Genomic DNA, 14,507 nt, shown 5'->3' on the forward strand with positions numbered 1-14,507 from the left:
TGTCTGACACATCCTTACAGCAAACAGAGAACCGTCCATCCAGTAATAAAACCAATCCAATCCCCTATTAAAGATATTTACATATTAACTAAGACAGAGTTCATCATCTCACCTCTTCCTGCTCTCTCCTCTTCCAGCGCAGCTGAGCATTGGCCGCCGCCATCGCCTCAATCACAAACGTGGTGGTCATGTAGCTGGTGACAGGAGAGAGTGAAAGATAAGACGACCTTTAGGTTAACGAGCTGCTAGTAATGACCCTGGCGTTCAAATGAAGTGTGTCCACCATCATTTAAGTCATTAACTGTGCAAAATTTATTTTATTATTCATAGCAACAGCAACATATGTTTAATTTCCACCAGCGGAGTCTATCCATTATTACAACAAACATCTGGTCAAACATCTTTGTGCATGTTTCTTTCTACAACACTGTTGCCTTCCCCTGGTCCTGGACCATCATGCATAGTCGCTTCTCTTTGTCTGTGTGTTTGGCATGCAACAACAAAGACAACGTAAACAGCTGCAGTGACATCTTTACTGTTTATACACGGCCTGAAAACAAATATGAAATCAACACAACAATTACTTAGGTAGAAAATCTGGGGTGGAAGATTCTCCTGGATCTACTGTAACTCAGACATTTCATTTACTCTAGGCCAGAGTTGGCTAGACGCTACAACTGCATCTGAAACTGAGTGGATCATGTTGGAGTTGAAGTTGATCGATGTTGTGCAGCAGCTCAGGAGGTAGAGCGGGTTGCCTGTTAATTGGAAGATCGGCGGTTCTTGCACTTGTGTGAATGTAATGTAGTGTAAAAGCAATTTGAGTGGTCGAAAGACTAGAAAGGCGCTACGCAAAAACAGACCATTTACTTTTTGTAAAATTACTAAAACGCAGAAATGAGGGTAGGCGTCAGAGGAGATGGTATGCATGACCCTTGAACTACAAATCACAAAGACGATGCCTAACATTCATATTTTCAACACTTTTCCTGTAACACATTTCACTAGCCAACGAGTGACTGAACATGTCTAGGTTTCAGGAGATGCTATCCAGGGCTAACTGTTGCCTCAAATGAAAACAAGTTTCAGCAAATATCCAAAAGAAGGAAACTTTCTCTCTTAAAAAAATAAATAAATAAATCGCTACAATTTTCAAAAAGGAACATAAACTTCAATGTGTACTCGTCCTCACTGATCATGTGAGTACTTGCCAACATAAGAAAAAGCCCAAGAGCAACCATTTTATTACTTTCAGACCAATTCATACTACACACATGAATAATAAACAACCTTTCACCTCTGAATACACTATATAGACAAAAGTAAACACATTACACCTAAAGGAACTTCTACAGCATCTACCTTTTGCAACTTTAACAGTTTCCACTCTTCTGGGAAGGCTTTCTACAAGATATGGGAGTGTGTCGGTGATATTTTTTGCCCATTCATCCAGAAGAGCATTTGTGTTGTCAGACACTGATGTTGGACGAGAGAGTCTGAGGTCAGGGCTCTGGGTCACTCAACTTCTTCCAAACTTAACAGGGAAAACCATTTCTTTATGGAGCTGGCTTTGTGCACGGGGGCATTGTCTTATTGAAACAGGAAAAGGCCAAACACAAGCTGGTGGAAGAACTATTGTCTAAAATTGAATCCTGTAGCATTAAGAGTTTCTTTAATAAAGACCACACCATGACAAAAACAACCCCTCCAATATAGGGTACCTTTTCTTAAGGGAAAAACAAGTATTTGACCTTGTGCATACAAATAAAACTCTAATTACATTTATCTTAGCTCTTTGTTCAAATAGACAGTAAGAGAAGCGACACATGTTGGAAATGGACATGAGGTGGGTCAGTGTGCAGTACAGGTATTCTCCATGTTGCTCTCAACTCGAGGCTGCGGTAGAACAAGACTTACCTCATGAATCCTAAAAAGGCGATGAGTGATAGACTGACCACCCAACCGGCTGTAGCAAAGGCTTTGGGCATGGTCAGAGCTCCTGTTCCCACAATCAGATTGAACATATACACCAGCCCCACCTGGAGGAGACATGAGAACAATGTCCAAGTCTAATGAGGCCCTGCTGATATAATTCATTTTATACTGTATGTTGTGTGCTTGTACACCTCCTGCTGCACTGACCTAATTTCTCTAGAGGGATCACTTAAGTTTAATCTAATATTAATGATTTACTTCAACCTCAGACCCTGCAGTATCAGGTGTTTCTCAGCACCCTAGTTGATAAGGATCAGACTACTAGATGAAGGAATCGACCATGGAAGACAACTAAGGCAGCTTTTACCCCTATCAGGTTGCGCTTTAATGATTCAAAGCTTTTTTAGCTTCCTGGAGAAAAAAAAAAAACCTTTCACCAGCAGAACTTTATCTTTTTGGCAGGGTCATGCTGACCTAGCAAAGCGAGGGACTCAAATGTGCTGTCAAAACTCCAGACCATAAACGGGCCTGGTGTGTAAGCATTTTAGCTTCCTCTTTATTTTTCACAGCACTTTCAAACGCACAATCTCTCCTTACATCCGTTGGATAACCCACAGAAAGTTTCATGAAAAGAAAGCCCTGTTATTATAAGCAAGGAAGTAATACATAAGTTTGCAAAGTCGGGTTGTCATTGAATTCAGTAATCTATCCACTGTAGCTTCAAGCTTCTGGCTACCACACAGCCTAATGACAATCCCACATTGTGCCTGAACTTAAATTATCTAAAAGAGATTAAGAATTAACCAAAGCATCCTGCATGATACTCACAAACGCGGAGTAGGGTTCCCCGGTCTCTGTAATTCCACCTGCCATGGTTGATCACCCTGGTCTTTACCTGAAAGGACAACAGCAGCCAGGTAGCAGAAGCCAGCTATATGTTTTATTCACTCTTGCTTTTATCAGTTTGACCATATTTAAGTACAGTATTTCCAAAACAAGTTGTACAAGGTCTGTAATGTAAGAATAAGCATTCCCAGTATAAGAAAAAAAAGACAACAAGTGGTCGTTCAGTTCTATCTTCCATACAAAAAGAACCCCAATCACTTATCTTGCTATTAGCACTTATTCAACTTTGGCAAGAATTCACACGGGTTAAAAAAAAAATCGATTCAAGACATTTCTTAAACTTTAAGAATCACTTTTCAATTCGGCATACATATGATTTAGTAAGCAGCACAGATTTTTTAAAAAAAATGTGTGCTTTAGCAAAATAATCTACTGATCAGTACGTTTGTTTGTTTCAGGGCAGAGACTGTGGAAGGAACAACTACTTATTTCACTTGATTAATGACAGTAATTCAGCGTAATGAAGAACAGGGTCACTCAGAAAAGCCTTCCTGCCTCTATAAAGTTTAAGTCACTGTTGATCTCAGTGAGCAGACATGTCTTTGCAGCAACACTGGCGGCATTAGAATCACGTTAGCTATCTCACACAAAAACACATACGGATGATGTATTGTTGTGAAATTTCATAAAACACACAGATAAAAGTGAGCAGCTAGCTATCATGTGGCTAACTACACGAGTGTCATTAATGAAAACAAAAGTGAACACTTCTCACCTTAACTTCTATCCAGGGTATTTTGCTAGTTTAGCTGCTAGCCTAGCAGGATGCTCCAAGCTGTCAGCTGGATTAAATCCTCACTAGCCACCTGAATGAACGCAGATCCTAAACACCTAGCTAACATAAGCTGCTCCGCTGTCAGATAACAGGAGGAAAGTGTCTGTAAACAGAAAGCTCAGACACTTCCCCATGGGCCAGCAAGGCTCAAACACTTAGCTAACTGAAGCAGTAAACTAACCGACCAGCTGACCCGCTCCGGCACAAACAGGCGTCACGCTTCCGCTAACACAAACGCACACATCCGGTAATGAATTTCAAAATAAAACCATCTCCGTCGTTCATATGTTGAGATTAGTTGTTTATATAATAAAGCTTCTATTGTGAATAAAAAAAAACGGATTTGTCTTTGTTATTATTGTGTTTAGCTTGTCTGTATATGTCATGTGACACCTGTTCATGTCATATGACATCCACACCTGTCTGTGCATGCATGCAGTGTATATTCTGAGCATATCAACCTCACCTTTGATAGATTTTTGGTGCTTTTAAAATATTATGAAATTTGATTTTGTTGCAGTCTGCATGTGAAAGAGTGGGGGAAAACTGGGCTGCCTGCCTGACAGGTGTCCAGGACAGAGCTAGGTGCAGGACTCAGGCTCAGAGGTTCCCAAAGTGAGGTTCAGTGACTGGAGGGAGGCCTCATCTAATAAAATTTTAAAAATCATTCACTTGAATTTAAATTCATAACAAATCAGTTTATGGTTCTCTGCAGATGAAACTGACGGATCCTCTCAATAAGGTGCAAGGTCACACAACCTTTAAAGAAAAGCCCTCGTATAATTTTCACATTACTCAATATATGCATGCGATCTTCCATTATATACATTTTGCCTCCCTTACATTTATCTTGTGTCACATATCCAACAGTCTAACCCTCTGAAATGCAAGTAAAATATAAAAAGTACAGTCCTCAAGTGAAAATACTTTCCACCACTGTATTGAACAAAAAAAATGTATTGCTAAATTCACACAGTTATGAAGACACCACTTGTAAAATACCATATAACATGGAAATCTGAACGAGGGTGGATATAGTCCAGTTTGTCACAGGTCTCGTCATGGATGCTTAAACATCATTTGTTGTTTTTCTGTTAACTGGTTTAAGTAGGAAAAGGAGACAAAAGCATCATGTGAAAGAAAACACAGGATATAAACCTTCAGAAACGAATACAGCTCAGCTTTTTCCTTCATATCCATTTGAGGAAACCCTTTAAAACGCTGAGTTACATTAACAGTGGAATAATACAACAGTTAAGTTCGGAAGAAGCATTAATAGATCTAATTGGTTACACTGTCAAGTGTAAGAACGCTCGTATGATCTGTTGTTGAAGGACAGACCACAAATCATCAGTATATTTATATTGTTAAAATGCAGCTGAAGCAAATACTCAACATGAGGAGCTCTCAATGCAACACCAGCTGGAAATGGAAAGGTTTTAGTGTGCACACTGCTCTCAAGGCTTACACCTGTGGTCAAGAAATGATTCCAGGTTTTTTAATTAGAAAATTAAAACAAAACCTGCACATAAAAAGAAGTTAACAGTTACATCAATATCTCAGCTGTACATGTCAATATGTTAAATACCCAGTACTCTGTGTTTGCATGCAACAGTCAAAGAGAAAACATTTTCCATAGTGTGACTTTAGCCCGAAACCAACATAATCACAAAGTAGTGGTAAGAGACGTTTTAAAATATACAATTCCATGACCATCGGGCAAACTTCATCTGCTGTGGACAGATAGAAAGCTCCAGAACACCTACTAATAGACCATGGGGTGAGATGATGTCACCAACTGTACAATAAACATAGTAAGTCTCGTTGGAAATGTTTTATTTTCACTTCAAATTTCTTAATCTTGTGAATAGTAGTTTCACAAATTATTCTTAACTCAAAAAATTAGAATGCGAATTGTAGTGCACTCAACTTCCAACATTTTCCTCCCAACTCACCGTTGATACTCTGAAACTCAACTGATAAGTGCGTTTATAAGGGGCTGGAGGGAAATGTGGTGGTAGCACTGAGTGCTATAACTGAATCCAGGAGTGTATCTTTAAATAAAAACATACTTTTTGTGGCATTGTTGTTGTAGCAACGAGTTATTTCCCACTAGCAATAAAGTAATCAATCGATCTTGTTGTTTTTGAAAATAAATAAACAATAAAAAGTCTCGTCAGCCAAAATTGAATAAGGAAAAATACAGTTTCTCTCTAACAGCACTATGTCAAACGTGAAAACAAAGCCCAGACCCTGATGAAACCACTTTTTGTCACTGGTGCATTAAATCCTCTAGAATTTAAAAACTTTGGCACGGCTCAGAGGTAGTATCAAAAAGGACACAGTGGCATACAGCGATGGAAGCCCCTTCCTAACTTTTTCAGGAATTTCTTTTTCCATCTGTAACATCAAGGTTTGGATGTACCATATTTTCATTTCCCACCAGAAGCAGATTAACTTCATTTCAGTTTTATAAAGTCCTGGATAAGTGTTGGTACTTGATCTAAAGTGATGTTAAAGAGCAGCGAGGTTAGGGGTGCACATCAGTGGGCAGCTGGAAGTCTTTGAAGGTGTAGAAGGAGATGTCTCCGTGGTCCACCACAGCAAAGACCACTGGGATGTCTCCACTCTGGAAGGCCAGCAGCTTGAGAGCTCGCAGGTCAGGCACAGGGCCGTCGAAGCTGAGACACGACAGGGAGGGAATCAGATGATGTCGTCAGTTAATCAATTAAACAGAAAATTAAATGATAACAGTGCAAATAAGTAATCGGCTTCTCAAATGTGAGGGTTTGCTACCTAAATTTTTAATTTTGAAGGGTTGCTCAGACAAAACAAGCGATCTGAAGACGTCCCATTGTGTTCTGGGAAGTTGTGATGACATTTTACAGACCACATGATTAATCAAAAGTAATCAACAGATCAAGATCTAGTAATCAGACAAAAGGGCCATTCATCTTCAACCTCTGTGAGAGTCATTAGATTTGAGTCACATGTCTGCTGTTTCTTGTAAGCCAATCTTGACAACACATGCCCCCATGTAGTTTGTGTGTTTGTTTACCTGCACACACACATGCGGGAGTAAGGTTTCCCCGGGTTGCTCTTCTTGAAGTCAGCCACCGTGTCAGGTTGGTAAACATTGAAACAAATCCTCCACTCATCGGACCCTTGTAAACTGAGAGGACAAAGCACACGTTTATCCCCTGCGCGATGGACTCTACATCACCACACTTCATGGGTTTGTAAATTAGATCATAAATTTGTGACAGCAGTGAGAGGAGCTCCACTCACACAAGTCCACATTCTGATTTATTTTCCTTCACAGGTGAGAAAAAGTAGCTGCATGAGGTGACATTTTAATGCCAACCTGCATGTTTACATGCAGGAGGTACGGTTGAATTAGTTGCCTCTTGCACCCTTATTGCACCAGATTATTGTGATACAATGGCTTACTTAATAATGGTTTCTGCTGTGTCACATCCAAGACTTTTTTAATAACACACAGTGCAATTTAATACCTTTATTTTTATTGTTATGTCGGTCGAAGAATGACGGAAAACAAGTAGGGACACTAAGGCTTACAAGTACTTATTAAGTACATGTATTTATTGACATTTATGTCAGTATTTCAAGCTGTATACAACAATAAATCCTAGTAACACAGTTACTACTGTTATAATTTTCACATGCCCATAATGAGTCACTGAGCTCCTTAGCTGCTGTCGCTAGCAGTAGTCTGCTACAGATTGGATGGGGCTGACTGAAACTCCACAAAAATACCTCCTGGACACACAATGCACTCCAGTCCCTTCTGGTTTACAGGTGTATGACGTCTCCTGACAGCCCGCAACCACATACAAAAAAAGTTAGAACTAATGTTACTGTCTATAGCAGATAAGAAAAAAGATTCAACTCCTCTGTAAATAAAATTTATGACCGTTTATTACCTTCTCTATGCCAATTTATACTTCTGCGTCAAGTGTACAGCGGCTACGTGTAGTCTTGAACATTTATACTTGTGCGATGGTGTCTGCTTCACTCTGCAATTACATAGGATTTCTATGTTCCACTGCGTTGTGTTTCTTTTTCTTCAAACAATGGCGACTGACACTGAGCGGATCATGTTGGAGTTGGAGCTGATCGAACAGTAGACTGAAGCGTTTTCAGACTTTTCAAGACCTGCAGATACTATTAATTTAAGTGTATTAGTGTGTGTGTTTGTCAGAGCGTGCGGGCTGACAGTAAAGTGAGAGGACAGGCTCCTTGCGTTGTGGTTATGTGTCTGAATTACATTAACTGTCGTGGAAACGCTCTTATTTAGACTTGTAGATTCTACCCTGAGTGAGAGACAGTTTTCGTCTGACTTTGAAAGAAATTATTTTGCATATAGGGACGTATGTGATGATCTATTCTTCGCTCCCACTTCTCTGTTGTCATGAATAAAAGCCACCTATATCTAGACTCCGCATTAACAGCAATCATACAGGTTCACTGCAGCGCGAGATGTGACAAATAAAATCTTGTCAGACTGTACAATATAAGTTTTAAGTTATGAACTTTTAACCTTTTGTTTTTTTTTTATGCAGGCCTATTTTAACACCCGCTTAGGCTCTCCTGGCCTGGTATCAGATAAGTCAAATCATTTTCAATGTAATAACAGGAAATAACAGGAAAGTGATACCTGGACGCTCCCTCGAGCAAATGTGTAGATTTAATCACGCTGATTTTCTCCAACAGCTCCCCTGGAATAAAAACCAAACATCACTGAATCGTATACTAACTCATTTACGTGGATTAAAATCCAGAACACTTTACAGACTCGGCCCGTGTCATCTCACCAGTGGGGATTGGTTGTCTTGGGTCATGTAAAGGAGTGACTTCCCTGCTCCACAGGTGTGCTGGTCGGCCTTTACGCTTCCGCTGCCGCCTCGCCATGAGCTCCCGATACTCTGCCCAGTTTTTGCACTGCCGAACCTTGAAGGAATGTGAGTCCCCATAATGTGTGCCTTTTACATCACTTGAAAATATTGCATAGAACATTTTTCAGTTTCATTCTTATGTTATGTTACACAGGCTACAAACCTCTCTGTCGACATCCCACCGGCGCCTTCGCTTGTCCTCTTCCCTCTTCTGCTCCTTTGAGGACATCTTCACCTTCCGTAGGTTTATTCTCTGCCTCCAGGGGGCGACGTCACACACTCCCACAGCCAAAGACCCAGGGAGCAGAGAGGGGTTTGGAGGGACCAGGGAGCTGGAGAGGCGCTCCTTGGAGCCCAGGTCAGGAAAAGCGATGGAGCTGAAGTCCCAGCGTGAGGAACCAGGGGCGGCCCGGTGATCTGATCGGTCCCCGGGAACATCAGTCATCCACCAGTTCCTGCCCCCCCCGCTTTTGTCTGCTGAACCTTGCTGAACAGAGCTAGTCTGGGTCCCTGAAGTCCCCGGAGACGTGTTCAGGTGTGGTTCAGATTCATCCTCCTCCATTCTGTCAGCTGTGGATTCTTCTTGTACTACAGTACGACTACAGCAACAACAAACACTGTGTAAGCGTCTGATTTACATAAAGTTTCACTGCACTGACTAGTGACGGAAAATCAGTCAGCCAGTCGTTTATTTGAACAACACTTCCCATGACCTGTACAAGGTCGGGTGATAGCTTTACAGAAAGCAAGAGCAATCTTGGCTGATCCGAGCCAGCCCTTGTGAGGCGAATTCATGCTGCTACCAACAGGGCGCAAATATAGTCTACCACATTGCAGAACAAATTGGCAAAAAAGGTCAACTATCCCTGCTGTTATCAGCCTTGTAAATGCTACTATATAAATATAATTCTGTTGCATTTGTTGATGTATTCATTTATTGTTGTTTGATATCTGTTTGTTACTGCTGGCTGTAAACCAAATTCCCCCTTGGGGATAATAACGTTACCTTGAACCATAAAATGGCAGAAAGTAAATAGCGTGCACTGTAAAGAAAATAGGCAGTGATTTTGTACTGGACTCTGTTTACCTGGATGTTGCTGGGAGGATGGGGGAGGGGCTGGGGCTGCGCTTCCTCTTTAGTTGTCTCCCTGCTCTGTCACGTGACTGAGGCAGGTTCAGCTGCCTCGCGTAGGACGATGGCTCCGAACTGTAAGAAGCAAAACACGACACCGACATTTTGCTGATGGTGAATCCCGGACTTCATCACACCAACTTCATCCAAAATGCTGAGTCTCTAAAGATCCAGCTGGACAGGATTTGTTTCTCCTGACTACGTGATGAAGTGCATGTCTAAAAATGTAAGTATATATACTGGATTGATGGATGGAATACACTTCTTTCCTTTCTGTCTGCACCACAGTGGAGGACTGACCGTCATTCGTACAGCTGTGTCTCTGCTTCCTATTATCTTATAATTTAATGCCCGTCTGAATGGGGCATTAAGATTCTACCTGGGATCGAATCTGTGCACCACATAGCCAAGCCTCTTCAAATGCCCGAACACCTTTGTGATGAAAAAGAGTCATTAGACCAGTTCAGCAGCGCAGTCCTCCTTCAGAATATCTGCAGGACATTTACTTGTACCTGATACTGCTGGAGGCTCACTGAGCTCGCGGATAGAAATTTCTCATACCCGTCCTGGATGGACAGCGGCAGGTCCTGGTAAAACACCTGCACGTTTCCCTGTTCACACAGCACATTGCCATGCTTAGATGTCATTAATTACTATTTTACAGATCGGATGAGTTTCAGCAGGGCTCTTAAATAGCTACATAAATATTACTGAATAATAATGCAGAGATTGACGTGTCCTAAGAGGGTAAACCAAACCCTGGCAAGCAGGTTTTATCTGCCACTCACACACTCCATCAGGTAGAGAGCCTCTTCAGGGAGGAGATACTGCTTGCCGCTGGCAGAAAAGCCCATCGTGTGCCAAAACTTTCCCTACGCAAAAAAAGACACAGTAAAATAATTTGACTAACATATTATAACAACAAACGATAGAGGAGGAAGTGCAGACGTTCTCAGCTTATGACAGGGTGTGTGTACTCACAGCTGGAGACTGAAGCTCCACTTTCTGCTCACTTGGAATCCACGTGGCCTTCACTAGGTTTCCTCTACAGGAAAAGAAAAGCAGACAGTATCGATCTCGTGTCGGTGCAGCACAACCTGAGCCTACCGTCAAATACAGGAAAGTTAGAAGATATTTCCCGTCAGCAGGCAGAAAAACTCCACAACAAGCCAAAAGACACCCAGCCCTGACATATTATTGCCACATACAGTGATTATGGTGAATATGTTAGTGAACAGCCGCTTTATTAATACGTGGATCAACATTTTTTAGTTGGAAGTAGTGTTTGTATCTTCTTGATGAATGTATATCCAATATTCACACTCTACACCAACCCCTGAGAAAAATATCTGGCTCTTTAGCTAATAGAATAGAGCTTGTTTTCTAAAAACAGCTGCTGGAAACGGGTTGACGACTGAACCAAAATGTGACGTGAATCCAAATCAAGAAGAGGCAAAAAAGATAAAAGTGCACACTACACGCATGGCTCACACATCAGTAATTATCACTGGGGATGGTTGGATGCTAATCCTACTCACAGCTTCTCCACTCTCTCCTCTGATATGAGGCTCCAGTGCTCATTCAGACTCTGCTCAAGCCGCTGTCTTTGCTCCTCTGAGTCATTGGGGAAGAAGTCCTTCTGTCCTCTGACAGGGATCTTGTGACTCCTGGACCGAGCAGCGAACAGTTCAGATGGACTGGGGATGTACAGAAAGAAAACATTTAATGCTTTAATCACTAGATTAAGGCAAGAAGACATTAATATAAACTAAAAGGCAGATGAATAAATGTTTTGATGCAGAGGTGGTCATCCTTTCAGTTTTTTAAGACACAAACTGGAAAGAGATCAGAAGGGAAACCACTGTGAGTTTATAAAACATGAGTTACTTTTCATATTTGAGTAGGAAGGTTAAAGGCTTTATATCCAGATTTATCCATTTGTTTGATTCTCCAGTGATGGAGGACAACTGCAGCAGTTGCTTTTGGAGAAAACAAAAGCACAGATCAGTTTATAGTTCCAGATACACTATATGGACAAACAGTACACATTACTTTCATAACATCCCATTCTAAATCCATAAGTCATTAATATAGAGTCGGCCCCCCTTTTGCAGCTATAACAGCTTCCACTCTTCTAGTAAGGCTTTCTGCGAGATTTTGGACGTTGTCTGTGGAAATTTTTGCCCATTCATCCAGAAGAGTATTTGTGAGGTCAGAAACTGATCTTGGCAAGAGGGCATGGCGCACAATCTCCGTTCAAGTTCAACCCCAAAGGTGTTCGATAGAGTTGAGGTCAGAGCTCTGTGCTAGACAGTCAAGTTCTTCTACACCAGGGGTTTTCAAAGTCTGAGACTACGTGCCCCACCTCAGACAAATCTTGGGAAACGGTGCCCCCCCCCCCTTTACTTGGTAAGTTTCGCACAATTCCTGGATGCGTATGGGATCATGATTATATTATCTGATCCTATAGACACTCAAGATTTGAGCCAAAATAGCTTAATATTGCTGTTTGACATAACTTCTGACAACACCAAATAGGTTTATAAAAGGTCTGTCCTAAGGCATTCATTCAGTTCCCAAAAACTACTGTATCTCTGAATAATTCTCACACATGTAGGCTATTCTATGTGATCTCCTTTTGATAACTAAAGCAATAAGTAATGTAATATTGTTTCACTTCCATTCACTGAGCCTCCCATGAAACTGTTTGGAGCCCCGGAGGCCCACCTCACACTGAAAACCCCTGCTCTACAACAAAATGGCAAAACCATTTCCTTATGGAGCTGGCTTTGTGCACTGGGGCGTTACAGTAAAAGGCCTTTTGGAATAACTATTGTCTAAAACTGTATGCTGCAGCATTAATACTCTTAAGAGTAAGACCACACAATGAAAAAACAGCCCCTGAAATTTAAGCAGGATTAGTCTATACAGCAATGTGCATATCACTCTTTATAGGAAGCACAGTCACCAGTGTCATCCTAAAGTGTAAATACAGGAAACAGCATTTGCATTGTTTTTTTGCATGCTACTTATTACTTATGAAGTACAGCTGCACATGATGGCTCACATTATTGTTCATTTCCAGTGTCATCTTTAGTCATATGTGGTTATGACTCACTGCCATGGGACCTCGCCCAGACATGTTATAACCGGTTATAACGTTATTCGTGCGATATAATCAGTCAACTGCATGATGTCTTGCATGTGTTATGACCGAAACCCGTTTGAAATTGCACCCTACCAGCCCCCACAAACACCTTTTACTCCAATTAATGCTTATTGTTTTTAAATTTAACAACAGTTTCCCATCTTGTTCCCACAGCTGTTCTTAATAAAACACAACGTGGAGGACGGCAGGGTGAGCCAAATGGAGGATACCAATGACGAGAATGATTCAAGCTACCTACAAAAACTTGTTAACTAGCGTTTTCCCTGCAGGTTACGTGCATGTAGCACAACCTCAAAACTTTACCAGCGTTAACTACCACAGTTACATGAAGCCCACCATGTGAGCAGGGCAACTAACTGTTACGCGCTCCGACAACAGAAAATGGATGACCAACAGACATGTGCACGCTATTTCTCCCCGGTCTGTAATTTTAATGATATGAGCTAAAAAAAGACAATAATATACCTTAATATTTCACTGAAGAACTTCCCTTCTGTGTCTGTCTTGTTTTGGTCCGCCATGTTTACCAGCCACGCATGCTCCCTGCTGCAGGTCTCCTCTGGGTCCTGATGCCCGTCAGATTCAGTGATTAAAAGCAGTTACACACATGGCCAGCAGGTGTAGGTAAAGTACAAAGAGCTGCATGGATGCGTGTTTGGTTCATAGTATCATAGGTATCATATACACTGGGGACGCTGGGGACATCTCCCCATCACTTTTTGTCCCCATCACTTTTTGAAAGCATTTGTTAAAAATGTTCTGAAAAATAGTTTGCAGCAAAAAATGTTTACTGACAAATGAAAATGCTTTTGAGAAAAGTTTAATTGCGCAATAAGAATATGCAATGCAATTAAAATGTAGTTTCCCTTCATATAAAAAAAAAACACTTCCACTATAAATTTGGGCAGAAAATTTCTTCAGAATGCAGGAAATTACAAGTTTAATGTTCAAAATCTTATGGGGGACGACCCCCAGACCCCCGCTCATAAAGGCCTATATCAGCATCAAACATTTCTTCAAAATAGTGCTACAGATCTTCTTGTCTTGTTCTTGTGCATTGTCACGTCTTGTGACCAAAATGTATCATCACGTTCCTAATCTGTGCCCTTATGTCCCCACCACTTTTCAACACAAAGTGACGCCCTTGCGTAGTATTGTACAGTCTGCATGTTACATATGAACTGTATAAAGATAAACATTCTGTGGTCCTGTTAAGTGTTCGAAACGTATGTTCACTTAAATGTATTTGCATAATTTCTGAATTAAAACACAATTCAGCAGCTTTATTATGTTTTCAAATACCACTATGATTCACTTAAATGTTCAAAAGGCTTTTCATGAGACTTTTGTTGAATTCCTGACTGTTTGCAATTATGATATACTGGTTTGTTTTTGAATAAAGTTGATGACTTTAAATTATTCTGGAATAAATGTATGCGCTTCCCTAAACTTGTCTTGTAGAAACGAATTTCTTTTATATTTTTTATAATTATTGCATGGTAAATGTTCCCTAATAATGTTACTTTGCTGTTGCAAATTAGTAGTATATGAACATAATTTCTGCTTCCCCAACCTGAGATTTTGTTGCAGCTTAACGGTTACTATTAACTCTGACAATGTAAAATATTCAAACATCAGCAAACTCAGGAATCAGATGAAATCCAGTTGCATCAG

At 40.8% G+C, this 14,507-nt stretch overlaps 2 protein-coding genes across 2 annotated transcripts in view; both read right to left on the bottom strand.

Moving 5' to 3' along the window:
• tmem104 (transmembrane protein 104) overlaps positions 1 to 4,023 on the bottom strand; it is a 65,227-nt gene extending 61,204 nt beyond the window's left edge. Inside the window, exons 1-4 of the mRNA XM_046036864.1 lie at positions 3,557 to 4,023; positions 2,764 to 2,830; positions 1,918 to 2,039; positions 113 to 194 (exon numbers count right to left, since the gene is read on the bottom strand). Coding sequence (XP_045892820.1) covers positions 113 to 194; positions 1,918 to 2,039; positions 2,764 to 2,808 — 249 coding nt within the window. The 5' untranslated portion in view covers positions 2,809 to 2,830; positions 3,557 to 4,023. The remainder of the gene's footprint in view (positions 1 to 112; positions 195 to 1,917; positions 2,040 to 2,763; positions 2,831 to 3,556) is intronic.
• A 517-nt stretch (positions 4,024 to 4,540) lies between these two features.
• On the bottom strand, positions 4,541 to 13,403 carry tsen54 (TSEN54 tRNA splicing endonuclease subunit). The gene is made up of 12 exons (XM_046036832.1): positions 13,299 to 13,403; positions 11,203 to 11,361; positions 10,646 to 10,709; positions 10,453 to 10,536; positions 10,177 to 10,275; positions 10,044 to 10,096; positions 9,620 to 9,739; positions 8,696 to 9,131; positions 8,452 to 8,587; positions 8,295 to 8,355; positions 6,675 to 6,788; positions 4,541 to 6,297 (listed from the first exon to the last, which is right to left on the bottom strand). The coding sequence occupies exons 1-12, from the start codon at positions 13,352 to 13,354 to the stop codon at positions 6,147 to 6,149; spliced, it is 1,533 nt and encodes a 510-aa protein (XP_045892788.1). The 5' UTR covers positions 13,355 to 13,403; the 3' UTR covers positions 4,541 to 6,146.
• Between the last annotated feature and the right edge of the window lie 1,104 nt (positions 13,404 to 14,507).

This window comes from Micropterus dolomieu, linkage group LG02 (genome assembly GCF_021292245.1).
Source record: "Micropterus dolomieu isolate WLL.071019.BEF.003 ecotype Adirondacks linkage group LG02, ASM2129224v1, whole genome shotgun sequence".
Classification (NCBI taxonomy): Eukaryota; Metazoa; Chordata; class Actinopteri; order Centrarchiformes; family Centrarchidae; genus Micropterus; species Micropterus dolomieu.

What these genes read in the sequence shown, in the direction of transcription:
- tsen54 (XM_046036832.1), bottom strand. Translation starts at nt 13,354, where the DNA reads ATGGCGGACCAAAACAAGACAGACACAGAAGGGAAGTTCTTCAGTGAA. An exon ending in ATCCTCCCAGCAACATCCAG is followed by an intron (nt 9,132 to 9,619) that starts GTAAACAGAGTC and finishes TTGTTGCTGTAG; the next exon opens with TCGTACTGTAGTACAAGAAG. An exon ending in AAGACAACCAATCCCCACTG is followed by an intron (nt 8,356 to 8,451) that starts GTGAGATGACAC and finishes TTTTTATTCCAG; the next exon opens with GGGAGCTGTTGGAGAAAATC.